At 46.0% G+C, this 27509-nt stretch overlaps 1 protein-coding gene across 3 annotated transcripts; it reads left to right on the top strand.

Moving 5' to 3' along the window:
* The first annotated feature begins 828 nt into the window (after positions 1-828).
* LOC111748534 (zinc finger protein 699-like) lies at positions 829-27271 on the top strand. 3 transcript variants are annotated; one of them, XM_064280240.1, is made up of 6 exons: positions 829-1106; positions 9172-9234; positions 9709-10190; positions 16622-16748; positions 18010-18190; positions 18547-27271. In XM_064280240.1, exons 3-6 carry the CDS (start codon positions 10173-10175, stop codon positions 19253-19255), a joined length of 1035 nt encoding a protein of 344 aa, XP_064136310.1. In that variant the 5' UTR covers positions 829-1106; positions 9172-9234; positions 9709-10172; the 3' UTR covers positions 19256-27271. The 3 variants fall into 3 exon arrangements, with proteins under 3 accessions (XP_064136310.1, XP_023396735.2, XP_064136311.1); XM_064280241.1 differs by lacking the exon at positions 9709-10190 and having other exon boundaries at positions 842-1106; XM_023540967.2 differs by lacking the exons at positions 9172-9234; positions 9709-10190 and having other exon boundaries at positions 833-1106.
* Positions 27272-27509: the final 238 nt, after the last annotated feature.

The following is a 27509-nucleotide window of genomic DNA, read 5'->3' as shown; positions in this document are numbered from 1 at the left end:
TGCGGGAAGGCAGAAGAATATAAATTGGGATGTTGACAGGAAAAACCCTCATCATACATAAAATGATACCAGTTCAGTGGAGTTTTACAGAAGGAAACGGTATCCCATCTGTTCTAATGAACACAACAGAAAATCAACAACAATGATAGATTCCGAGAGAAAACTAGGAAGAACGTTTTCCCCGAAGATTCACCCAGGATAGTATCATTTTTTAGTGCTGTTGTTGTTAGGTGCTGTGGAGTCTCATAGCGACCCTGTGTACAAAGGAACGAAACACTGCCGGGTCTGCGCCATTAAGCTCGAGCCCATTGTTGGAGCCACTGTTACCAATCCATCTGGTTGAGGGTCTTCCTCTTCTTCGCTGACCCTCCACTTTACCGCGCAAGATGTCCTTCTCCAGGGACTGATCCCTTCTGATAACATTCTCAAAGTCTCACCGTCTTTGCTCGAAGGAGCATTCTGGCTGTTCTTCGAAGATAGATTTGTGGGTTCTTTCGGCAGCCCACGGTATATACAATATTCTTCGCCCTTTTTTTCAGTGCAGATGGTGATATAATATGGCAGAGGTCCCTGGGTGGCCCCGCAGCCCCATCCCACCACTGCCCCGGGGGACGCCAGTCTGTCTCTCCGCCTGGGCGCCCCTCCTGCTCTGGATGTGGGTGGGTTTCCTGGAAGCCCAGTCTGGAGCTCTCTGCACGCCCCAGTGTCCCCGCGGCCAGGAGGACGCGCAGGAGGCCGCGGATCAGCGTGGAGACGCGAGTTTCCGCCCGGGGCCGGAGAGCATGGGTCCTATGCAAACCTAAGTGGGCGGGGCCTGGGGGGAGCCACGCCCGCTCAGCCCTTGGCCTCCCGCCCCGCCTGTCACTCACCATTCAGGGGGCGGGGCTGTCTGGAAAAGTCTGCAAACCGAGGCTGGGGGCGTGGAACCGCGAACCCCATACAACCGGAAGTTTCGCTGGCTTCGTAGAGGGTGCGACGTTTGACAGCCCCGCCCTTACGTCATTTCTCTGCGCCGCAGCTGCGTCCTGTGTTACCAGCCCCGCGCGGCGTGGGGTGCACTTGTTCCCACCGAGAGGACGCCGGAAGGTCTGCAGAAGCCGGAGATGGTGAGCGCGGGGCCGGGTGTCCGAGACCCGGCGAGGGGAGGGCCGGCCGGAAGCCCTCATCTTCAGGGAACGGACGGCAGGACGAGGGGACCGGCTCCCGGGGTCTCGTCCCGGGCCGTTCCGTCAGGGCGCGGGACGGTGCGGAGGGGACTCCCGGAGCCTGGGAGTGGAACCGGCCCTGGGCTCGGAGAGGTGGACACGGCGGGGAGAGGGTCAGCGGGGAGTGAGGGCAGGTGGACACGGCGGGGAGAGGGTCACCGGGGACTGAGGGGAGGCGGACACGGCGGGGAGAGGGTCACCGGGGACTGAGGGGAGGTGGACACGGAGGGGAGGGGGTCACCGGGGGCCGTGAGGGGAGGCGGACACGGCGGGGAGAGGGTCACCGGGGACTGAGGGGCGGTGGACACGGCGGGGAGAGGGTCACCGGGGACTGTGAGGGGAGGTGGACACGGCGGGGAGAGGGTCACCGGGGACTGTGAGGGGAGGTGGACACGGCGGGGAGAGGGTCACCGGGGACTGAGGGGAGGTGGACACGGCGGGGAGAGGGTCACCGGGGACTGAGGGGAGGTGGACACGGCGGGGAGAGGGTCACCGGGGACTGTGAGGGGAGGTGGACACGGCGGGGAGAGGGTCACCGGGGACTGTGAGGGGAGGTGGACACGGCGGGGAGAGGGTCACCGGGGACTGAGGGGAGGTGGACACGGCGGGGAGAGGGTCACCGGGGACTGAGGGGAGGTGGACACGGCGGGGAGAGGGTCACCGGGGACTGTGAGGGGAGGAGGACACGGCGGGGAGCGGGTCACCGGGGACTGAGGGGAGGTGGACACGGCGGGGAGAGGGTCACCGGGGACTGTGAGGGGAGGTGGACACGGCGGGGGGAGGGTCACCGGGGACTGAGGGGAGGCGGACACGGCGGGGAGAGGGTCACCGGGGACTGAGGGGAGGCGGACACGGAGGGGAGGGGGTCACCGGGGACCGTGAGGGGAGGCGGACACGGCGGGGAGAGGGTCACCGGGGACTGAGGGGAGGCGGACACGGCGGGGAGGGGGTCACCGGGGACTGAGGGGAGGTGGACACGGAGGGGAGGGGGTCACCGGGGACCGTGAGGGGAGGCGGACACGGCGGGGAGAGGGTCACCGGGGACTGTGAGGGGAGGTGGACACGGCGGGAACAGGGTCACCGGGGACTGAGGGGAGGCGGACACGGCGGGGAGAGGGTCACCGGGGACTGAGGGGAGGTGGACACGGAGGGGAGGGGGTCACCGGGGACCGTGAGGGGAGGCGGACACGGCGGGGAGAGGGTCACCGGGGACTGTGAGGGGAGGTGGACACGGCGGGAACAGGGTCACCGGGGACTGAGGGGAGGCGGACACGGCGGGGAGAGGGTCACCGGGGACTGAGGGGAGGTGGACACGGAGGGGAGGGGGTCACCGGGGACCGTGAGGGGAGGCGGACACGGCGGGGAGAGGGTCACCGGGGACTGAGGGGAGGTGGACACGGCGGGGAGAGGGTCACCGGGGACTGAGGGGAGGCGGACACGGCGGGGAGAGGGTCACCGGGGACTGTGAGGGGAGGTGGACACGGCGGGAACAGGGTCACCGGGGACTGAGGGGAGGCGGACACGGCGGGGAGGGGGTCACCGGGGGCCGTGAGGGGAGGCGGACACGGCGGGGAGAGGGTCACCGGGGACTGTGAGGGGAGGTGGACACGGCGGGGAGCGGGTCACCGGGGACTGAGGGGAGGTGGACACGGCGGGGAGAGGGTCACCCGGGGCTGTGAGGGGAGGTGGACATGGCGGGGGGAGGGTCACCGGGGACTGAGGGGAGGCGGACACGGCGGGGGGAGGGTCACCGGGGACTGAGGGGAGGCGAACACGGCGGGGAGGGGGTCACCGGGCACCGTGAGAGGTGGTGGACACGGCGGGAAGAGGGTCACCGGGCACCGTGAGAGGAGGTGGACACGGCGGGAAGAGGGTCACCGGGGACTGAGGGGAGGCGGACACGGCGGGGAGAGGGTCACCGGGGACTGAGGGGAGGTGGACACGGAGGGGAGGGGGTCACGGCGGGGAGAGGGTCACCGGGGGCCGTGAGGGGAGGTGGACACGGCGGGGAGAGGGTCACCGGGGACTGTGAGGGGAGGTGGACACGGCAGGGAGCGGGTCACCGGGGACTGAGGGGAGGTGGACACGGCGGGGAGAGGGTCACCGGGGGCTGTGAGGGGAGGTGGACACGGCGGGGAGAGCGTCACCGGGGACTGTGAGGGGAGGTGGACACGGCGGGGAGAGGGTCACCGGGGACTGAGGGGAGGCGGACACGGCGGGGAGAGGGTCACCCGGGGCTGTGAGGGGAGGTGGACATGGCGGGGGGAGGGTCACCGGGGACTGAGGGGAGGTGGACACGGCGGGGAGAGGGTCACCGGGGACTGTGAGGGGAGGTGGACATGGCGGGGAGAGGGTCACCGGGGACTGAGGGGAGGCGGACACGGCGGGGAGAGGGTCACCGGGGACCGTGAGGGGAGGTGGACATGGTGAGGAGAGGGTCATTGGGGACCGTGAGGGGAGGTGGACACGGCAGGGAGAGGGTCACTGGGGACTGAAGGGAGGTAGACACGGTGGGGAGAGGGTCACCGGGGGCTGTGAGAGGAGGTGGACACGGCGGGGGGAGGGTCACCGGGGACTGTGAGGTGAGGTGGACACGGCGGGGAGAGGGTCACCGGGGGCCGTGAAGGGAGGTGGACACGGCGGGGAGAAGGTCACCGGGAACTTTGAGGAGAGGTGGACACGGCTGGGAGAGGTTAATGGGGACTGAGGGGAGGTGGACATGGCGGGAGAGGGTCACCGAGGACTGAGGGGAGGTGGACAGGGCGGGAGAGGATCACCGGGGACTGAGGGGAGGTGGACACGGTGGGGAGAGGGTCACCGGGGACTGAAGGGAGGTGAACACCGCGGGGAGAGGGTCACCGGGGATTGTGAGGGGAGGTGGACACGGCGGGGAGAGAGTCACCGGGGACTTTGAGAGGAGGTAGATTCGGAGGGGAGAGGGTCACCGGGGACTGAGGGGAAGTGGACACGGCGGGGAGAGGGTCAGTGGGGATTCTGAGGGCAGGTGGGCACGGCGGGGAGAGGGTCACCGGGAACTGAGGGGAGGTGGACACGGCGGGGAGAGGGTCACTGGGGATTGTGAGGGGAGATGGACGTGGGGGCTTAGGAGAGAGGGTTACCGATTATTGTGAGAGGAGAGGGACGTGGTTGGGGAGAAGGCGATAGGGTCGGGGTGCCGTCGAGGTCACCCCATTCTTGGATGAGTGAATGAGAGGCAGTGTTCTGCCTGGGGGTGTTCCCTCAGGGCAAGAGTCTCCCGCAGCGTGGTGGGGACACTTCGGGTCAGTAGCGTGTGGGCAGGACCACCAGCTCAACCACCTCACTTCCCCCACCTTGGCCAGTCCTGCCCAGAGCTCAGGTTCTTCCTTGTATTGTGGCTGCCAAAGCAGGATTCTGTAAATGTAGTAACAGTGATTCCTTTTCTCCGCTTTTCCTCTCTTCTCCAGAATAGTGAGTCTCCGATCTGTTGGTTCCCTTTCAGGGCTGAGTCAGGTTATTAAGGGGCTCAGCCCGAGAGCACCGTTGGCGAAGTGTCTCAGGAATGTCCTATCTTCTGTTAGAATTGCAGAGAAAACAGAGAGTTTCACACCGTAAAGTGAGGTGGAAAAAGAGATGGATTGAAAATATTTATAAAAATAGTAGTTACTCTCCAGTGCAGGGCCGTAGTTTATGATAATGTGTGATTTTGGCCTATTTCCTGTTAGCATCCTGCGGTCAGAGATTAGCGCACCTTCTGTGAAACTGATGTGCAAAGCCCAGAAGGGCTCAGTGCTGATTACTTGATTTACAATTTGCTATTATGAGAATAATAGTTAACTGATCCCTGTTTGAGATTAGTATTTCCAGTATTTTAAAGGCATAAAAGTGCGCCAGTATTTATGGCTCCCAACGTTAACCTTAAGGAGCCCGGGTGGCACAGTGGTTGAAGCGTTAGGCTGCTAACCAAAAGGTTAGTGTTTTGAACCCACCACCTGATTCACAGAGAAAAATGTGGAAGTCAGTTTCCGTTACAGCCTTCGAAACCCTGTGGGGCATCTCTAGGCTGTCCTACAGGGTCGCTGGGAGTCTATTGACTCCATGGCAATGGGGAACTTTATCCCTGAAAACCAAAAACAAAAAACCAAAGCTGTTGCCGTCGAGTCCATTCTGATTCATCCTATACACAGGGTGAAAGTGACTCTGCCGTGTCCTTATTCAAACACTGGCATTGAGGGAAAAGCAGGTTTGTCACCTGGGGTGGGGTACAGAGGCCTGAAGGTGGTGACTCCAAGCTGAGTCCCGCTTGGAGCCTGCAAAGGAGGTAAAGGAAGGGCTGGTCAGGTGTTCTGGAGACAATCCCCTCCACCACCCTGAAGGCCCCCCCTAACCAGCCAAAATAACCATCCAGAATGTGCCATTTGTACTGGAAAAAGCTATGGAGCACTGGAGGGGGAGATTCAGGTGCGGGTGTGCTTGGGGCAACTCACCTGGGTTTGTAACTGTGGCTCCCTTGTGGCTGCTTCCTGGCAGTTGGCTGGGATTTGGCCTGCACGGAGCTGGTGGAGGCAGAGTGTAACTTGTGCAGATTGAGAACATCTGCGAAGGTCAGATTTAGAGGGAGACCCCTTTGGATCCGACTTCTGGAGAAAGGGCTTACGCATGTGAGCATTTGTTTGGGTCAGAACCTTAAGGTGAGAGTTCCATGCAGGTGTGAAGTAGGTCATGCAAGAGGGAGGATCTCTACACGGTGCACAGGGAGAGGAGGGCTGTGCAGCCCCCAGTGTGCCATCGTCTGCTGCTCAGGGTCCTGTGGAACCCCGGGGCCACGTCTCAGTCGGGAGAGGCTGGTGTGGAGCCTTCTGAACAGGGAGTTTCCTTGGGAACTGTGGTGATGCAGGCTGCTCGTGTCCCTGTTGTTTCCTTTATACGGTTTGCTGCCTTGTAACTCTAGTTTGCCTAGGCATTTAAGAATTTTATCCATTATTTAGTTGTGTGTGATTTTTATATTGTTGGTTGAAAATCTGAATGGATGGAGTGGTAAGGTCTGTGGAAGCCAAGAGAATTCTGGAAATAAGGTTCAATTTATGCTAAGTTTAAGTTATAATCATTTGTACACCTGTGGACTCACCACCCAGGTTAAGAAACAGGCCTTAGGTGGAAGCGGATGTTCCTTTCTCCTGGTGTGTCCCCCGGATGTCATCTCCCTCCCGACCACTGTCCTGATTCTTTTTCTTATCCTTTACACCTTTACCCTCTGTTCTTTAGCACCAGGCAGTGTTTTATTTAATTTCTGAACTGAGAGTAAATGAACATTACCATCATTATAGAGTCCCTGGATGGTGCAAACTGTTAACTTACTCAGCAGCTAAAAAAAAAGGTTGAGGTTCATGTCCACCCAGAGGCACCTTGGAAGAAAGGCCTGGCAATCTACTTCCAAAAAATCAGGTGTTGAAAACCCTTTGGAGCACAGTTCTACTCTGAGGTATAGTTTTGTCTTTCACAGTAAATCCACTGAGTTGGGAGGAAAAAGATTCATTTTTCCCTGTGATAACCATTTGTCACTGTCCCAGGTGTAAAGTATCCATTATTTCTCCCTCTGCCTGGCAATATCTGCTGTGTTAGATTCACATACCATAAATAGGTGGGCCTGTTTCAGAAGTCTCTGTTCTTTTCCATGGGTCTCTTTGTCCATCTGGATACCCTTGTGGCATAGTAGTTAAATGATACGGGTGCAAAACAAAGGGTCGGCAGTTCAAATCCACCAGGCGCTTCTCGGGAACTCTATGAGGCAGTTCTACTCTGTCCTATAGGGTCACTATGAGTTGGAATCAACTCAGCGGCAACGGGTTCGGTTTGTTCTTATTTGTCCATCTCTCTCCTAGCACCATACTGTCCTCGTTACTGTGGATTTAAAAGTGTGTTCATGAAAGGCCCTCCACCTTGGTCTGTAGAAAATCTCAGCTTCTCTTAGATATCTCTCTTCCATTTCAGTTTTTTAAAAGTCAATTTTCTTAAGTTCAGTCAAAACTGAAAATACAAACAAACCCAAAAAGCAAATCTGATTGTAGGTTTAATGAAATTATATTAAGACTCAAAATCTACCTCGGAGAAGTGACATCACCGCGACAGGCATTCACCTTTCTAACAGCGTGCACTCTCTTCCCATTGGTTTCATTCTTCATTGATGCCAGTAACGGTTTATGCTTCCTCTGTTACTGTCGTTTCATATGCTGAATTACGGACATTGTAGGACTTAAAGAACACTAGTTGTAGTAGCAGTTAGTTTCAGCTGTTTCATTTTCTTCATATGTAATTTTTTTCTCTGATTTTGGAGTCAGGGTAATGTTGGCTTCATTAAATGAGTTGGAAAATGTTCTCTCCACAGATGAATTTTGTATATTGATGCCTAGCGAGTAAAGCTGTTGAGCATCTTTTCACGTGCGTTTTGACCATTTGTCTGTCTTCCTTTGAGAAACGTCTTCAAATCATTTGTCCCTTGTTTCATTGCATCATTTGTCTAGATTGTCGTCTTTTATTTTTGATTGTCAAATGATATAAAAATATATTTGGGATACAAATGCCTTATCAGGTTTGTGATTTGCAATTTTTTTCATTCTAAATATTGTCTTTTCACTTTTGTAATGGTATCCTTTAAAGCACAGTAGTTTTAAATTTTGATGAATCTCAATTTATCTTTTTTTTTTTCTTTTATCGTTTGTGATTTTAGTGTCATATGGAAGAAACCATTGCTTAACTCAAGGGAACAAGATATGCTTCTACGTTTTCTTCTAATAGTTTCATAATTTTGGCTCTTATGTCTATGACCTATTTTGGGTTAATTTTTGTATTTGGTATGAGATTAAGGTCCAGTCTCATTCTTTTACACAGGATATCCACTTGTCACATTTCATTTTCATATATTGACCTTGTATCCTGCAACCTTCATGGCCTCATTTATTATTATAATAGTTTTTTAATGGATCCCTGGGATTTTCTATATATAGACAGCGCTAGGTTTGGTTTTGGTTTAGTATCATCTAGGATTAGAAATAGTTTTACTTCTACTTTTCTAATCAGGATGCTTTTTACTTATGTTTTTTCTTGCCTAGTCGCCCCGGCTAGAACCATCAGTACAACGTTGTTTAGAAGTGGTGAGGCTGAGATTGGACGTCCAAGTCTTGTTCTTTATCTTAGAGGAAAGCAGTCACTCTTTGACTATGAAGTATGACCTTAGCTGTAGATTTTTTCTAGGTGTCCTTTATCAGGTTTGAGGAAATTCCATTCTATTCCTGTGCTGTTGAGTGCTGTGAGAGGTCATTGGATTTTGTTAAATGGCTAATTTTGTTTTTTTATTGTGATGAAAATGTACGTAACAAAAAATACTCCTTCTCAACTATTCCTACGTGTTTACTTCAATGACATTAATTACACTCTTCAAGTTGTGGAGCCACGGTCAGTATTGTTTTCTAAATCAGTCTACCACAATTCCCATAAACTCAGTGCATCCTGAGCAAAAGCTCCGCTTTCTCCGTCCATACCTTCCCTGGTGGTGCTATTGTTAGGGGACATCTAGTCAGTTCCTACTCATAGCCACCCCGTGTACAGCAGAACGAAACACTGCCCAATCCTGTGCCATCCTCACAATTGTTGTTATGCTTGAGCCCATTGTTGCAGCCTCTGGGTCAGTCCATCTTGCCGAGGGTCTTCCTCTTTTTCACTGACCCTCTACTTTACCAAGCATGATGTCCTGCTCCAGGGACCGGGCCCTCCAGATAACATGTCCAGAGTATGTGAGATGAAGTCTCACCATCCTCACTTCTAAGAAGCATTCTGGCTGTACTTCCTCTAATACAGATTTGTTCGTTCTTTGTCCCTGGTAACCGCTAATAATCTTTTTGTTTCTATATATTTGCTTATTTCCTATAAGTGAGACCATACAGTATTTATTCTATTTTGACTGACTGATTTTGTTCAGCATGTTTTCTAGGTTCTGTGTTGTGGCATTCATCAGGACTTCATTTCTCTTTAAGGCTGAATAGTGTTCCATTGTGTAAGTTAAAAAAAAATTTTTTTTTGCATCTGCTTAAGTGATCGTGTTGTTTTTATCCTTCATTCTATTAATATAGTGTATTACATCAATTGATTTTCTGATGTGAAACCAACCTTATATTGCTGGAGTAAATCCTGCGTGCTCATGTTGTGTAATCCGTTTTATGTACTGCTAAATGCAGTTTGCTAGTGCTTAATGAGGATTTTTGCATCTATATTTATAAGGGACAGTAGTCTCTAGTTTGCCTCTCTTGTACTCTGTTTGGTTTTGGTGTCGGGATAATACTGGCCTCATAGAATGAATTTGGAAGTACTCTTTACTCTTTTATTTTCTGAAAGATTTTGTGAAGGATTGGTGTTAATGCTTCTTTAAGAGGTTGATAGAATTCACCATTAAAACCATCTGAGCCTGGGTTTCCTTGTGGGAATCTTCATAATTGCTAATTCAGTTGCTGTATTTGTTTTGCATCTATAGATATTCCATTTCTTCTTCAGTCAGTTCAGTAACTGTGTCTTCCTAAGAATTGAGATGTTGCAACAAATGGATATAGTGCTGGAGGTGCTCAATCATCTATGTCAGAATATTTCCAAGACAGCTTCCTGGCCAGCCAATTGGAGGAGACCCGTATTTGTGCCAATTCCAAAGAAAGGTGATCTACAGAATGCAGAAATTATCAAACAATATCATTAATATCACACACGAGTGAAATTTTGCTGAAGATCATTCAAAAGCGATTGCAGTAGTACGTCGACATTGAACTGCCAGAAGTTCAAGCCGGATTCAGAAGAGGACATGAAATGAGGGATTTCGTTACTGGTGTCAGATGAATCTTGGCCAAAAGCAGAGAATTTCAGAAAGACATTTGCCCGTGTTTTAGTGGCTATGCAAATGTATTTGACTGTGTGGATCATAACAAATTATGGATAACATAGTGAAGAATGGGAATTCCAAAACAGGTAATTATGCTCATGAGGAACCTGTACATAGACCAAAAGGTAGTTGTTCAAACCAAACAAGGGAATACTGCATTGTTTAAAGTCAGAAAAGATGTGTGTCAGGGCTGTATCTTTTCACCATACTTCCTCAGTCTGTATGCTGAACAAATAATCTGAGAAGCTGGACTGTATGAAGAAGAACGGGGCATCGAGTTTGGAGAAGACGCATTAACACCCTGTGTTATGCAGACGACGCAAACTTGCTTGCTGCAAGTGAAGAGAACTTGAAGCAGTTAATGATGAAGATCGAAGACTACAACCTTCAGTATGAATTACATCTCAACGTAAAACAAAAATCCTCACAACTGGACCAGTAAGCAACATAATGATAAATGGAGAAAAGATTGAAGTTGTCAAGGATTTCATTTTACTTTGATTCACAATGGATGCCTGTGGAAGCAGCAGTCAGGAAATCAAATGATGTGTTGCATTGGGCAAATCAGCTGCAAAAGGCCTCTTTAAAGTGCCAAAAAGCAAGGATGTTACTTTGTAGACTAAGGTGTGCCAGACCCAAGCCATAATATTTTCAGTCACCTCATATGGGTGTTAAAGCTGGGTAGTGAGTAAGTAAGACCAAAGAAGAATTAATGCCTTTGAATTATGATGTTTGTCTTAGTTAGCTAGTGCTGCTATAGCAGAAATACCATCTCTTTGTATGGCTTTAACAGAGAGAAATTTATTCTCTCACAGTTTAGGAGGCTAGAAGTCTGAATCAGGGTGCCACCTCCAGGGGAAGGTGTTCTCTCTCTGTTGGGTCTGGAGTAAGGTCCTTGTCATCAGTCTTCACCTGGACTAGGAGCTTCTCAGTGCAGGAACCTTGGGTCCAAAGGATCCGCACTGCTCCCCACGCTGGTTTCTTGGTGGTATGAGATCCCTCTGTCTCTCTGTTCACTTCTCTCTTTTATGTCTTTAGAGAGATTGACTTAAGACGCAACCTAAAAGACCTCTTTAAAGTGTTGAAAAGCAAGGATGTCACCTTGAAGACTAAAGTGTGCCAGACCCAAGCCATGGTGTTTTCAGTTGCCTCATATGCATGCGAAAGCTGGAAAATGCATAAGGAAGACCGGAGAAGAATTGATGCCTTTGAATTGTGGTGTCGCTGAATAATATTGAATGTACCATGGACTGTCAGAAGAATGAACAAATCTGTCTTGTAAGAAGTACATCCAGAATGCTCCTTAGAAGCAAAGATGGCAAGACTATATGTATGTGTGTGTGTGTGTGTGTGTATATATATGTATATATATATGTAACAAAAATTTTTTTTTATATATATACATATATATATAAATAATCAACATTATAGAGATAGGATTTACAACACATGGGAAAATCACATAGACGACAAAGTGTTGGACAATGACACAATACTACTGGGAATCATGGACTAGCCAAGTTGAGACATATTTTTGGAGACACAATTCAATCCATGACAATGTTGGTGAAGAGTATTGAATATACCATGGACTGTCAAAAGAAGGAACAAAGCTGTCTTGGAAGAATAGCCAGAATTCTCTGTAGAAGTGAGGATGGAAAGACTTCATCTCACATACTTTGGACATGTTATCAGGAACAGCCAGCCAGTTCCTGGAGAAGGACATAATGCTTGGCAGAGTAGAGGGTCAGGAAAAAAGAGGAAGACCCTCAATGAGGTGGATTGACACAGTGACTGCCACAATGGGCTCAAGCATAACAACGATTGTGAGGATGGAGCAGGACTGGGCAGTGTTTTGTTCTGTTATACATAGGGTTGCCATGTATCAGAACTGACTTCCAGCACCTAACAACGATAACAAAGAATTTTTTCATTTCGTCTGAGTAATTTATTGACGTACATTTTTTCGTAGTATTCTCTTATGAGCCGTTTATTTCTATAAGATTGGTACTTAAGTCTTTCCTTTATTCTCGATTTTAAAAAATTGCTTCTTCTCTCTTTTTTTCCTTGGTCAGTCTAGCTAAAGATTTGTCAAATCTTTTTTTATCCCTTTAAAGAACCAATGTACAGTTTTCTTGATTTTTCTTACTTTTTTTATGTTCTATTTAATTTATATCTACTCTAATCTTTATTTCCTTCCTTCTGCTTGGTTTGGTTTTTGTTTAATAGTTTTCTAGTTTTTCAAAGTGACAAGTTTTGATTTGAGATGTTTTCCATTGATTGATTTTTTTTTTTTTAATTAACTTTTATTGAGCTTCAAGTGAACGTTTACAAATCAAGTCAGACTGTCACATATAGGTTTATACACACCTTACTCCGTACTCCCACTTGCTCTCCCCCTAATGAGTCAGCCCTTCCGGTCTCTCCTTTCGTGACAATTTTGCCAGCTTCCAACTCTCTCTATCCTCCCATCCCCCCCCAGACAGGAGATGCCAACACAGTCTCAAGTGTCCACCTGATATAACTAGCTCACTCTTCATCAGCATCTCTCTCCTACCCACTGTCCAGTCCCTTTCATATCTGATGAGTTGTCTTCGGGAATGGTTCCTGTCCTGTGCCAACAGAAGGTTTGGGGACCATGACCGCCGGGATTCCTCTAGTCTCAGTCAGACCATTAAGTATGGTCTTTTTATGAGAATTTGGGGTCTGCATCCCACTGATCTCCTGCTCCCTCAGGGGTTCTCTGTTGTGCTCCCTGTCTGGGCAGTCAGCCGTTGTGGCCGGGCACCAACTAGTTCTCCTGGTCTCAGGATGATGTAGGTCTCTGGTTCATGTGGCCCTTTCTGTCTCTTGGGCTCTTAGTTATCGTGTGACCTTGGTGTTCTTCATTCTCCTTTGCTCCAGGTGGGTTGAGACCAATTGATGCATCTTAGATGGCCGCTTGTTAGCATTTAAGACCCCAGACGCCACACTTCAAAGTGGGATGCAGAATGTTTTCATAATAGAATTATTTTGCCAGTTGACTTAGAAGTCCCCTTAAACCATGGTTCCCAAACCCCCGCCCTTGCTGCACTGACCTTTGAAGGATTCATTTTATCCCGGAAACTTCTTTGCTTTTGGTCCAGTCCAGTTGAGCTGACCTTCCATGTATTGAGTATTGTCCTTCCCTTCACCTAAAGCAGTTCTTATCTACTAAGTCATTGATTGATTTTTATCTGAGACCAAAATTGATTATCGATTTGAGATCTTTTCCATTTTTAATATAGGTGACTTAGTCATAAGTGTGTCTTTCAGAACTGCTTAATACTTTAGATGGATCCCAGAAGTTTTATGTTTTTGTTTTAATTTCTTTCAACGTATTTTCTAATTTCCCTTGTGGCTTCTTCTTGGATCCATTGGTTATTTAAGAGTGTTTAATTTTGACATAATTGCAGCTTTCTGGAATATTTTTTTGTAAGTGAACTTAAAATGAAGAATCTGGGAATATTGACCATTTTATCCTCTACACACAAGTTGTGATACTTATATTGGAACAATGAAATCACTGTTTATTTCTCTATACGCACCTTGATTCTTTTTCTTTGCTTTAAACTTTACTGAAATAAATGTATAAAATTTTTGTACTTTTTTCTCTTAGATTGTTGTTAACATCTTTTTTTATTGCATTGTGGTGAGAGCGAGTGAAATATGAAAGACCAGTATTCTAGATATTTGGGCCTAACTTTTTGGCACAGTACAGAGTCTGTGCTCATAATTTTCAAGGTGTGATTGAAAAAATGACCATTCTAGTCTTGACAAGTGTCCCTGTATACTTGTTAGTTGAAGCTTGTTAATTGTCCTATTCAAATATATTACATGTCAGAGTTTTTATTTAGTCTCATGATCTATTAATTCTTGAGGATTGTTCTGAAATCTCCTAACGTGGCAGCAGATTTGTTATTTCTCTCTGTGGTTCTGTTAGGTTACGCACCCCATACATGAAGGCTTTGTTACTTAGATGAGTGCGACTTTGGAATCATCATATCTTCCTGTGTATATAAAACCGCTGTTGTACCATCACGACTGTCTTCATCTCGGAAACCCTGGTGGCGTAGTGGTTAAGCTCTATGACTGCTAACCAAAGGATCAGCAGTTCAAATCCGCCAGGCGCTCCTTGAAAACTCAGTGGAGCAATTTTACTCTGTCTTATAGGGTCGCTATGAGTTGAAATCGACTCGATGGCAGTGGGTTTGGTTTCGGTCTTTATCTCTAGTAGCACTTTTGGTTTTAAAACTTGAGTGCCTAGTATGATTTAGGTGAATTTATGTTCTAAAACTTGCATTTGCCTTTTGTATGGCACTCCTTCTTGGCCCTCAGTCTTTCTGTGTTATGTTTTCGGTAACACACATTGCTGTGTGTCATTTTTCATCCAGGATGCTCAACTTTTCTTTTAGCCTGGAATGTTCAGGCCTTTTGCGTTGCAGCTATTATTGATGTATTTTGAATCTTCCAGCATTTTGCCTTTGAGTCTTGTATTTGTGTTACGTTATCTTTTTGATTCCATAGTCTCTTGCTGTCTTTAAAATGATTCAGGCACTATATCCCTGTGTCTCATTTTCTTTTTTTTCCTATTTAACTGTAAATATGATCTTCATTGCCACTTATTTAACTGATTATCCTAGAAGGGTTAATATGCATCCATACTTGAACAATGCCATTTTTCAAAAGGTTCAGTGATACATCGTTTAGGACCAGGTCCAAACCCATTGCTGTTGAGCCATTTCCGACTCATGGTGACCCCATATATTACAGACTGCAGCTGCTCCATGGGGTTTTCTTGGCTGTAATCTTTACAGAAGCTAGGACTTACTTCAGCAGCGTTGGCGGGGTGCGTTTGAACCACCAACCTTCAGGTTAGGTGAACACAGACTGTTTCCACCAACCAGGGACCTTAGAGCCAGGTAGGCAATTATAATATACTTTTTTTGATTTCTAGTGTGATTGAATTGAAAAGATAGATAAATTGAAGGAAAATTGATTTATTCATAAGGTTCACAGTTGTCACATTGGTTTTCTTCAATATCTTTTGTATTTATCAGCTTCAGTAAAGCTATAAAATATTAGTTATGTGGTAACAGCCGTATCACTGAGTGGGTTCCCTTGATACCATGTGTCACCATTCACAAGTAAAAATTAGAAAAAGAAGCTCGTAGGAATCTGTGACACAGTGCTGTGATCTCATGGAATGTAAGGTGAGGTCCAGTTTCCAGAGGGATTAAACATGAAAACATATAAATCTTCCAGTTGATGCAATACAGTAGGTTCCCTATTCAACTATCATGGGTTTTCCTATCTCCTGCTTTTATATTTTTTAATCCCTTCCTTTTAATTTCTTTAGGGTCATATTGTTATCTTTTTACCATATGGAGTTGACTCTATTTCCCTGTTACCCAACTCCAGTTGAAGCAGAAGCAGCTCCTTTTTCGTGGCTGATATAGGTGGGATTTTTTTCCTTAAATTTCTTGAATCATATTTTTTTGTTTTCACACTCCATAATATTTTTCATAACTGGTTGCTCTTCATTTCATGGTGCAGTGTCCTTTTCTATTGCTCTAAAGGTATTAACTAGGTAGGTTTTTTTTGTCCCTATTAAAATCACCGTGGCCTCCACTGGGGTCAAACTCTTCCGTGACTATTTTTGGTGCCCCTTTCCTCTGATTCTGGTGCTCGGTTATTGATTTGAGAGGCCCTGCTGGCCTGGTGGAAACCCTGGCGGTGTAGTATTAAGTGCTATGGCGGCTAACCAAAAGATCGGCAGTTCGAATCCACCAGGCACTCCTTGGAAACTCTATGGGGCAGTTCTACTCTGTCCTGTAGGGTCGCCATGAGTTGGAATTGACTTGATGGCAATGGGTTTGGTTTTTGCTGGCCTGGTGAATTCTACAGGAGTCAGGTGTTCCTCATACCTGACAAGTGTTTCTGTGTCCCAGGGCTCTGGCGTTCCACTCTGCCCCCGGTACCCGCCTCGTCCTGGGAGGAGACTGTGTCTCTACCTTTGCTGGGTCTGAGGGGATCAGGCCAGGCCCTGTGACTCTGCTGCCTCCATGTTGGAGCACTGGAAATGTGCCATAAGCGTTTGCAGCACCCAGACATCCTGGTTCCGGTTCTTTGAATCTCATAAGAAAGGAATGGCTTAGCAAACTGAGTGTCTGTTTCCAGTGTTTTCTGAATGATGATTTTGTCAGTCTTTACCCTGCCCCAGAATCTGCCCAATATCACTAAAAATAATGAATTTTAATGATGTGAGCATAACTGTGTATCAGTCGTTGTTGTCTCACATTGTATTTTGAAAAGCACTCACCATTGCTGAGCATATTGTGTTTTATTGCCTTAATGATTAGCATCGTCCACAAGAGTGCCAGGTCCCCGTGGCTCAGGAATCTGTGACTGAGTCCAGTACCCCAGGTTAGCAGCCTCCCGTGCTCCTGCACACACTGGGAGATGGTGCCTTGCAGAAATAATATGTGGGCTCTTCTAGGACTCGGTGGTCTTAGAGGACGTGGCTGTAAACTTCACCCAGGAAGAGTGGGCTTTGCTGAGTGCTGTTCAGAGGAATCTCTACAAGGATGTGATGCTGGAAACCTTCTGGAACTTGGCCTCAGTAGGTAAGGATGGCAACATTCCTTCACTTAGTCTTTTGTGGAGCAAATATATCTCCCACATGGTCCTTTATTACTTGGGCTGCGGAATGCGAATGTGTTAGAGAAAAGACAGACACAGTCCCAGACCTCTTGGAAGTTGAGATCAGAGAGCTTTTCCATGAAAATGGAGTTTTTATGCATTAAACTGACTTTTTATTTCTCTTCGTTAAATTCTCAAAGCTCCCTAAGTTTATAAATTTGGCATAGACTTCTATGGCACACAGAAGCTTTGTGGTTTTCACTCCTATGAGAGTTATACTCTGACTAGTACACATTTAACACAGTACTTTTGCTGCAGCTGAACCTACTCTTATCCATCTTCAGCCACCGTGAAGCCCAAAGTATTTGTTCATCTCGTGGGAATATTTATTGCCCTTCATAGTCCTCCCTGATCACAAGCTTTGCTCCGTTAACAGGGTGTCAGCCACACATTCCCATGTGATCCCCCAGTGGGAGCTGGAGACGGTGCAGGGAGGCCTCATCTGTGCTTGTGAGCACCAGGAAGGCAAGAATCTTAGGGATGAAGAGGATTTTTACTAACAGGATTATATTTGGAAATATCAATTAGGAAAATAAATTAGTCTTTGAGAAGAATGAAGTTAATTTTGGGGATAAGTGTTTCCAAAGATGTCTAGTAGAAAGTACTTTGTAGTTTATCTGTCTTCCTTCTTCCATGTGTCATCCATCCTCACGCTTTCCTTCTTCTGGGGGAAAGACTTTCCTGTTTCCTCTTTAAAGGTAGGATTTGGGCATGTGTACTTTGCTCAGTTCCTATCTGCTTTGCTTTTGTGATAATACACTCTTAATATCAACACCAGTCTCCATCTTTTTGGAACTGTTTCATCGTAGATGGAGTCCTTGGGTAGCAGAAACTATTAGCGTGTTTGGCTGCTAAGATCGGAGGCTTGTGTCTACCCAGAGGTGCCTCAGAAGAACGTCCTGGTGATCTACTTCCAAAAAATCAGCCGCTGAAAACCCTGTGGATCACAGTTCTACTGTGACATGATGGGGTTGACTCTGCAGGGACCGGTCTCCTTATTGGATAGCCTGCCATTTTGACCCATTTTCCCTAATTTTGTCAAAATCCGCAGAATCCTTATAATCCTTATAATCCCTTATAAAATGTGTTTACTATTCTGCGTCAGTATATGAAAAGAAATCAATAAATGGTTGTTTTTCTTTCCTGTTTCCCCAAGAAATTATATTGCGTTATCAATTTTTGCAGATTGGTGTATTCAAGTTAAAACCACTGGATCAAGTCATCCGCGGGATATATTTGGAAATGAAATCTCCAGTGATGAGAAAATTAAAAGTTTCAGAAGAAATGATTCCTTGTCTGATTTGGAAGAAAAAGGGAAACTTCATAACACTGAAGATCAGCCCCAAATCCAGAGGAAGCATTTGAGGTGAGTGGCATTTACACAAGAGGAAGGAGTATCCCAGCAGAGTGTTAGACTACCTTGAAATTAAAGAAATAGTATAAATGTAGCTAAACAGTTGTATACTGAGGATTTTCACATGATAATGTTTGCGTAAATGTAATATAGATATTGAGGGTCTGAGACATATTTCAGTTGAAAACAATGGTCAGGAAACCCCCTAGTGAAAAACAGTGTGAAAGCAATAGTTTTACCCAAGCCCTTAGCCAAGTATTCAGGTTGTTTCACCTTGAAACAATGCAGAGAGTGTAGAAAACATCCCTGCTCACTGAGAATGGGAAACATGTAGTTGTACTCATCATTGCCTTGCTCCTCCTCTTTAGGGGACAAGTGGGCAGTCACAGAGGACAGAAAATCCCTGCATGTGAAGTATGTGGGAAAACCTTTACGTATTCCTCATCCCTTAAAGTACATTTAAGACGGCACAGTGGAGAGAAACCCTATGAATGTAAGGAATGTGGGAAAGCCTTCAATTGTCCCACATACTTTCGAGAACACGTGAGAATGCACACTGGAGAGAAACCCTATGAATGCAAGTATTGTTGGAGAGCCTTCAATTTTTACTCATCCCTTCAGGAACATGAGAGAACTCACACTGGAGAGAAACCCTATAAATGTAAACAGTGTGGAAAAGCTTTCACTTTTTATTCCTCCCTTCATGGACATTGGAAAACACACAGTGAACCGAGACCTTATGAATGCAAGCAATGTGGAAAAGGTTTCCGTTGTCCCAAATACTTTCAACAACATGTGAACATGCACAGTCAAGAGAAACCCTACGAATGTAAGGAATGTGGGAAAGTCTACAGTATGCCTGCAAACCTTCGACAACATATGATAATGCACAGTGGCGAGAGACCCTATGAATGTAAACAATGTGGGAAAACCTTCAGATGGACTACCTCCTTACGATTACATATGAGAACTCACTCTAGCGAGAAACCCTATGAATGTAAGCAGTGTGGGAAAGCCTACAAGTGTCTTATATCCCTTCAAGGACATGTAAGAAAACACACTGGAGAGAATCCTTAAGAATACAAAGAATATTAGAAAGCCTCCATTCACCCCAAAAACCTTGTTTTACACATAAGAAAACACTGGAAAAAAACCCTTATGAATGTAATGAATATGGGAAAACCTTCAGGTATTGTGTACACGAACAGACTAGGAAAACCTTTTAATTATTCAACCTTTGTATGGATCTCTTGTATATTTAATTTCTAGTTCATATTTCTAATGTAAGTATCTAAGATAATGGCTGTCTACGTCCTTGGGTGGTTCATACAGTTAAGTGCTTGGCTAGTAACTGAAAGTTTTGTGGTTCAAAGCCACCCAGAGATGCCTCTGAAAAAAGGCCTGACAACCTACTTATGAAAATCAGCCATTCAAATCTCTATGGAGTGCATTTCTACCCTGACACACACGGGCCTCTGCCATAGATTGAATAGTGTCCCCCCAAATTATGTGTCAATTTGGCTAGGCCGTGATTCCCAGTATTGTGTGCTTGTCCCCCATTTTATTATCTGAAGCAATTATCATACGTGTTGCAAATCCTAACCTCTGTGATGTTAATGAGGCAGGACTCAATCTATAGGATTAGGTTGTATCTTTAATCAATCTCTTTTGAGATATAAAAGAGAGAATCGAGCAGAGAGGACTCAAGCAATCAAGAAAGAATCATTGGGAGAGCGTTGTGTCCCTTGGACCTGGGGTCCGTGTGCTGAGAAGCTCCTAGATCAGGGGAAGATTGATGATAAGGACCTTCCCTCAGAACCGATGGAGAGAGAAAGCCTTCCCCTAGAGCTGGTGCCCTGAATTCAGACTTCTACCCTCCTAAACTGGGAGAGAATAAACTTCTGTTTGTGAAAGCCATCTGCTCGTGGTGTATCTATTACAGCAGCACTACGTAACTAAGACAGGCTCTATGAATCAGAGCCAGCTCGGGGGCAACTCGACTGGTGTTTGATTTTCACGTCACCTTTCAGCTGTAATCATGTATTCTGTTGTATAAAGCTTTAGATAACTGTGCACTAACCTAAAACTTGTCTCATTTCCATTACGATGTCTTGGGCCCAGAGGTTTTTGTTTGTTTTGTCTTTTTATATGCAACATTTTGTAATTTTATATAAAAAGTTTTGATTCATATTTTTCACTCTGTTCCTAATATGTAGTAATGACATATGTGAGACTTTGGTGTTGTTCAAATTAATTTTTAGTGTACTGTTGCAAATACTGGAATTTGCTGACTCATCTACCTTGCCCTTCATTCTTTATTATTAAGATATATATCTTCCACATTTGTTTGTTGCTAGTTGATACCACATCCTTTTTGCCTAACAGAAAGTAGTAATTCTGCCAAGATACTGAAACAAGACATCCTGGTCTGATTTATGTTTCTATTTTGAGCTTTGGTCATTGTCCTTGACCTTGGTTGAAATCTGACACAATGCATCAAGTTAAGAAGAGACTTGTAGCATAAAGATGAAAGCTAGGGTACAGGTGGTTCTACTGAATTTTACTGTCAACCTGGGTAAGGTTGGGAGCTACATCTCCCAGAGTCTCTTCTGTTTGTGGTTCCGGGTTAAAGATCACAAGAAGAGGAAGGTGTCTGAGTGAGCGTTGGAAGGCAGAAGTGAAGAAGCATTCCTCTCTGTTCTGCTGGGCCATCAGGAGAGAGAGATGTGTAGGAACCCAGTAGCCTAGGTTACAGCTCATCTTTGGCATCTGGCTTTGTCACTCAAGAACAGCTCAAACCACACACCCACACACTGTGTGTTTGCCTTTAGTTCCCTCCTAGACAGCAGCTTCCACCGGCTTTTTTGGAAGCTCCCCATCAGGGACTGTCTTAGCTCTCTAGTGCTGCTCTGCTACAACAGAAATACCATAAGTGGGAAGCTTTAAGAAACAGGAGTTTATTTTCTCAGTTTAAGAGGCTAGAAGTCCAAACTCGGCACCAGCTCTGGGGGAAGGCTTTCCCTGTTTACTCTAGGGCAAGGTCCTTGTCTCTTTTCAGCTTCAGTTTGTTGGTTCCTTGGAGATCTCATGTGGCATCTATCTTCCCCCATTTGTGCTTCTTGCTGCTTGCTTAATTGCTCTTTTATATCTCAAAAGAGATTGACTTGAGGCACACCCTACACTAAATTGATTCGTTAGTATAACAAAGAAAACTCAATTCCAAAATGGGATTATAACCACCGGTATAATATGATTTACACAGTTCAATCCATAATATTCCACATAATATTCCACACTTTGGCTCCCAAAAATCCATGTCCTTCCCACATGCAAAACACGTTCACCCCATCACATCATCCCAAAAGTCTTAAATCAACTCCAAGTCCACAGTCTCATTTTCTGAATGATCTAAATCAAATATGGGTGAGACTTTTGGTGTGTTCTGTTCTGGGGCAAAATTCTTCATCTGTGAACCTGTGAAAAATAGAATATAGGTTATGTGCTCCCAAGCTACAATGGTGGAGCATGCACAAGGTAGACATTTCTACTACAAGTGGGAGAAATGGTAGGCAAAGTAGGGATAATGGGCACCAAGCCAGTTCAAAACCTAGCAAACCAAATTATTTTTGCTCTCAAGGCTTGGAAATTCTCCTCTGTTCTCCGAGACCACCTGGGCAACGGCCCCAATCTCCAGACTCTGGCTGTAGACTCCTTGGCCCTCAGCAGAGGCCTCACCTTCCAGGTCCACTGGTATGGGAACCTTGCCCCCTTGGCTTTGGGTATCCCTCTTCTAGTCAATCTGAGTAGTGACCCCACCGCTTCAGCCCCAGTATCCTCTGTTCCCCTGCTCCTTGGATATGGCAGCCATACCGTGTCATCTTTGTACAGCGATCCCATTCTGCTGACCTTTGGGCATGGCAGCCCTGCCCCCTTCACTTTTGGCCAAAGGCTCCATCCTCTTGGCTCACTTGGATGGCAGCCCCATACTCTGGAACCCAAGTTGGTGGAGATCTGACTTTGAAACCTAGGAAGCTATGGCTCCACACTTTGAGACACAAGAGGCTGTGGCTGCAGCCTTTGAGACCTAGGAGACTGTGTCATCACCCCTTGAAACCAAATCAGCGCTCATTCCAGTGTTGCAGTAGTTCTGCTGATTTCCGAGCTGCTACAGGGATGGTCCATTTCTTGGAGGACAACAGATACAGCTCCTTTGGCCTGTTCCCTGCCTATAGAATTTCAAGAGGCAGACAGACAGCTTTCCTTCCTTGCATCCTGTCGCTGTCCCCTTTAGTCTAAGCTGATGGGTTTTCTGCTGTGGTAGTTGGTTAGATCTATCAGTCACACGCTTAATCTCTAACAAAAGATCGAGTCACCAAGTCCTTGTTGAGAGTTTTAGGGCATATGTCCTTAGTTTGTACTACAAAATTTTCTAAATCTTTAAGTTCCAGTTTCATTTTGCACAGTTCATTTTACAGTCCTTCTCTTCCTTCTCATGTTTTACTATAAGCGGCAATGAGAAACCACATGGCCCCTTTAAGATCTTGCTTAGAAATGTCAGCCAGATATCCAAGTTCATCACATACAAGTTCTACCTTCCACCAAACATTCGAACATAATTTAGACAAGTTTTGCCATGGCATAAAAACATTGCCCAGCCTGCACTGTCCAGTCACACGTTCATCATTTCCTTTAGAGCCTCCCCAGAAGCACATTTAATGTCCACATTTCTGGCAACGTTCTGTTGACTGTGCCTTATGTATTCTGTAAGATGATAGAGCCTTTCTCTATAGCTTTCCTCACTTCTTTCTGAGCCCTCCCCAAATTGCCTTTAATAGCCATAATTCTACCAAATCTTGTCTCTTCAGGGCAATCTAAGGCCTTACTATATAAACCATATCAAAATTCTTCCCGCCTTTACCCATTATCCAATTCCAAAGCTGCTCCACATTTTAAGTATTTGTTAGAGCAATGCCCCACTCCTGATACCAAATCTTAGTTATCTAGTGCTCCTATAACAAATATCACAAGTGGGCGGCTTTAAGAAACAAATGTATTTTCTCACAGTTTGTTGTTGTGAGGTGCCATCAAGTTGTTTCTGACTCAGAGACCCTATGCACAACAGAACAAAACACTGCCCGGTCCTGCACCATCCTTAAAATCGTCGTTATGCTTGAGCTCATTGTTGCAGCCACTGTGTCAGTCCATCTCGTTGAGGGTCTTCCTCTTTTCTGCTGACCCTGTACTCTGCCAAGCATGATGTCCTTCTCCAGGGACTGATCCCTCCTGACAACACGTCCAAAGTATGTAAGACGCAGTCTCGCCATCCTTGCCTCTAAGGAGCATTCTGGTTGTACTTCTAAGACAGATTTGTTCCTTCTTTGGCAGTCCACGGTATATTCACTATTCTTCACCAACACCACAATTCAAAGGTGTCAATTCTTCCTCGGTCTTCCTTATTCATTGCCCAGCTTTCACGTGTATATGATGAGATTGAAAATACCATGGCTTGGGTCAGGTGCACCTTAGTCTTCAGGGTGACATCTTTGCTCTTCAAGACTTTGAAGAGGTCCTTTGCAGCAGATTTACCCAATGCAATGTATCTTTTGATTTCCTGACTGCTGCCTCCATGGCTGTTGATTGTAGATCCAAGTAAAATGAAATCCTTGACAACTTCAGTTTTTTCTCTGTTTATCATGATGTTGCTCATTGGTCCGGTTGTGAGGGTTTTTGTTTTCTTTATGTTGAGGTGTAATCCATACTGAAGGCTGTGGTCTTTGACCTTCATCAGTAAGTGCTTCAAGTCCTCTTCACTTTCAGCAAGCAAGGTTGCATCATCTGCATAACGCACATTGTTAATGAGTCTTCCTCCAATCCTGATGCCCTGTTCTTCTCACAGTTTAGGAGGCTACAAGTCCAAACTCAGGGCGCCAGCTCTAGCAGAAGGGTTTCTCTCTTTCTGCTCTGGGGGAAGGTCCTTGTCTCTTTTCAGCTTCTTGGTTCCTTGGAGATCTCATGTGGCATGGCATCTCGCTTCCTGCATCTGTGTACTCTTGTTGCTTGCTTAATCTGCTCTTGTCTACCTCAAAAGAGATTGATTTAAAGAACACCCTACGCTAATACTGCTTCATTAACATAACAAAGGAAACCCTATTCCTCAATGGTATTAAAACCACAGGTATAGTAAGATTTACGATACGCATTTTTCAGGGACACAATTCCATGACGTGGAACTTCTCTGTTGCTCAGGCACACACTGCTTCAGGCTGCTGCAGTGAGAGATCTTCTCTTGTCCTCCGACTCTTCATCTCCAACGCTTTCATGTCATGTGGTTCTGTTTCCTGTTTCCACTTGAAGAGATTTAATGCTGTGGCCAAAAATGCAGGAAATGTAGTTCCCTGATGGCTTTATTAAGAGGCTACACTGATTGTGCACTTTGTGTTTCTGACATTTCCACGATTAAAATAAACATATGGGAATATACGTAGCAGGTTGGGGGATGTGATGGTTATGGTTGTGTGTCAACTTGGCTGGACCGTCATTCTCAGTGGTTTGGCAGTTATGTAATGATGTAATTTGGCAGTTATGTAATATAATTTGGCAGTCATGTAATGATGTAGTTATCCTCCATTTTGTGATATAGTGTAATCACGTCCGTGATGTGATCTAATGTGATCAGCCAATCAGTTGTAAAGGGAGCTTCCTCGGGTGTAGCCTGCGTCCAATATATATGGACATTCTGCCAAAGCTTGCTGGCTTTTGCTCCCTCTGGATCCTGCAACCGGCTTGTCATTATATGCCTTCCAGTTCTTGGGACTTGAGCTAGTGGCCTGCTATATTGCCTGCTGATTTGGGGGATTCATTGGCTTTCACAGCCTGTGAGCTAGCAGCCTGTTGTCTGACCTGCCAATATTGAGTTCTTCATCCCCTGCAGCTATGTGAGTCAGGAGAAGCCTCCAGCCTGATTCCTGACCCACAGACTTGGGACTTGCTGGTCTCTACAAACACGTGAGCCATTTCCTTGAGATAAATCTTTCTCTCTCTCTCTCTGTATAATGTACTCTCTCTATGCGTGTGTGTGTGTGTGTGTGTGTGTATATGTTTACTTCTAGACATGTTTAATTACTTTCATTTTTATGTGTGATTAAAAAACCAAAACCAAACCCATTGCCACTGGGTCAATTCTGACTCATAGCGACCCTACAGGACAAAGTAGAACTGCCCCATAGCGTTTCCAAGGGGCTGCTGGTACATTCAAACTGCCGACCTTTTGGTTAGCAGCCAAGCTCTTAACCAGTGTACCACCAGGGCTCCTGGTGTTTAATTACTTTCATTGTTAAGTGTGATTCAAAACAAATAACATTTTTGTCAGACATAATTCTGTGTATGTTTCTTAGGAAACTCTTACCTAGGTTTTAAAATCTGTTGTATACTTACAAGTGTCATGTGTTATGTCTTATTAACTGAGATGGTATGGTAGCATATCCCGTTCTGATGATGGATTGTTAATTCATCCTTGTAATTGTGTTTATTTTTCCTTATATATCCTGAGGAAATAGAACTACATATGTACCTACACCTTTTGACATTTTTCCCTCTGGTGTTTTTTCCTTTAGTTCCTTTGTAGTTACTGTCTTTTAAAATGACCCTTTATTCATTGTTAATACTGAAAGGAGCCTTGGTGGCACAATGGTTAAGAGCTCAGCTGCTATCCAAAAGGTCGGCACTTCAAATCCACCAGCCACTCCTTGGAAACCATACAGGCAGTTCTACGCTGTCCTGTAGGGTCGTAATGAGTTGCAATCAACTCGATGGCAATGGGCTTTGGTTTGGGGTTTTTTGGTTTAATAGTAAAAACCTAAATATTGCTCATGTCAGTGCCCTCCAGCCAAAGAATACCAGGAACACACCTGCTATGGCCAAACAAAGCTGATACGCCTGACTTACTTCAAATGGCAGGGACCATACACTGTGAATGAGTCTAGATGTCTCATTAGGAAGGTGTTATAGGATTTCAGAGTGTGTTTGGCTACTTTGAGGAAGGTACAACGAAGCCAGGCTTTGCACTCAGAAGCAATGAGGAAGGGAGGTTAATTCCATGATTGAGAGTTTTGATTTGAATGTACAATGTTGGGAAGACAGACTGAAGCTAAAGCTGCTACCAGGAAGAAGCATCATTATCCCTGTTGGCCAGTGTCATGGATTGAATTATGTCCCCCCAAAAACGAGTATCAACTGGGTTAGGCCATGATTCCCAGTATTGTGTGGTTGTCCTCCATTTTGTGATTGTAATTTTATGTTGAGAGGATTAGAGTGGGATTGTAACACGGCCCTTACTCAGGTCACCTCCTTGATCCAAGGTAAAGAGAGTTTCTCTGGGGTGTGGCCTGCACCACCTTTATCTCTCAAGAGATAAAAGGAAAGGGAAGCAAGCAGAGACTTGGAGACCTCATACCACCAAGAAAGCAGCACCAGGAGCAGAGCACATCCTTTGGACATGGGGTCCCTGTGCCTGAGAAGCTCCTTGACCAGGGGAAGATTGGGGATGATAACCTTCCTCCAGAGCCAACAGAGAGAGAAAACCTTCCCCTGGAACCGATGCCCTGAATTTGGACTTGTGACCTACTAGACTGTGAGAAAATAAATTTCTCTTTATTAAAGCCATCCACTTGTGGTATTTCTGTTATGGCAGCACTAAATGACTAAGAGCCAGGATAGAAGTTGGTGCGTCTTTTTTGTGCTTTGGATGATGCCTTTGTTTCTCTATCTGCTCAGAGATCTTTATGGAGTAGACTTGCCTTTGTCCTGACCCATCATGCTCACAGAGTAGTCCTGTCTCATGAAGCCATTTGTGTTCAATAGAATGATGCCTTGTCTCTCTCTGAATGGCTGGCCAGCTCCTAGCAACGCCAAGGCCTAGCCGTTAGGATCATGCCAGTCCCTGTGTGTCATGTCCATTTTCCTGTTTCACAGTCTCCCCTCGTACAGGAGTATAGATAACATCATCCAGCAGGATGTTAACCTGTGACATCTTCATTACCACATTGTGTTGGTCAGGAGGCTGTCCACAGTGTGCTATCTGTAATTGGATTAAAATTAGTCTCTCCTTATCCTCTTTGGTTCCAGATGAGTTGTTGAATGCTCTCATGTGATCATGGCTTCGCAGTAGCAGTTCATCCTCTAGACATATTAATGTTGCCAACTGGAACCAGGCCATTACCATACAAGAAAATGTTTATTAGTCCTTGTTACGTTCATTGAACACAAGAGTATCGCTTTCTAAGCACAGGCAATGCAGACATGTCCCAAAGTTCTTTGGGCATGTTCTAGAGAT

The sequence above is a fragment of the Loxodonta africana genome, chromosome 3, assembly GCF_030014295.1.
Source record: "Loxodonta africana isolate mLoxAfr1 chromosome 3, mLoxAfr1.hap2, whole genome shotgun sequence".
Taxonomy (NCBI): Eukaryota; Metazoa; Chordata; class Mammalia; order Proboscidea; family Elephantidae; genus Loxodonta; species Loxodonta africana.
This window is presented reverse-complemented; position numbering and strand designations above follow the sequence as displayed.

Bases quoted from the DNA above. Each gene is read 5' to 3' on its own strand.
- LOC111748534 (XM_064280240.1), top strand. The intron at 16,749-18,009 runs GTAAGGATGGCA...CAATTTTTGCAG, and splicing joins CTGGAACTTGGCCTCAGTAG to ATTGGTGTATTCAAGTTAAA. The intron at 18,191-18,546 runs GTGAGTGGCATT...CCTCCTCTTTAG, and splicing joins ATCCAGAGGAAGCATTTGAG to GGGACAAGTGGGCAGTCACA.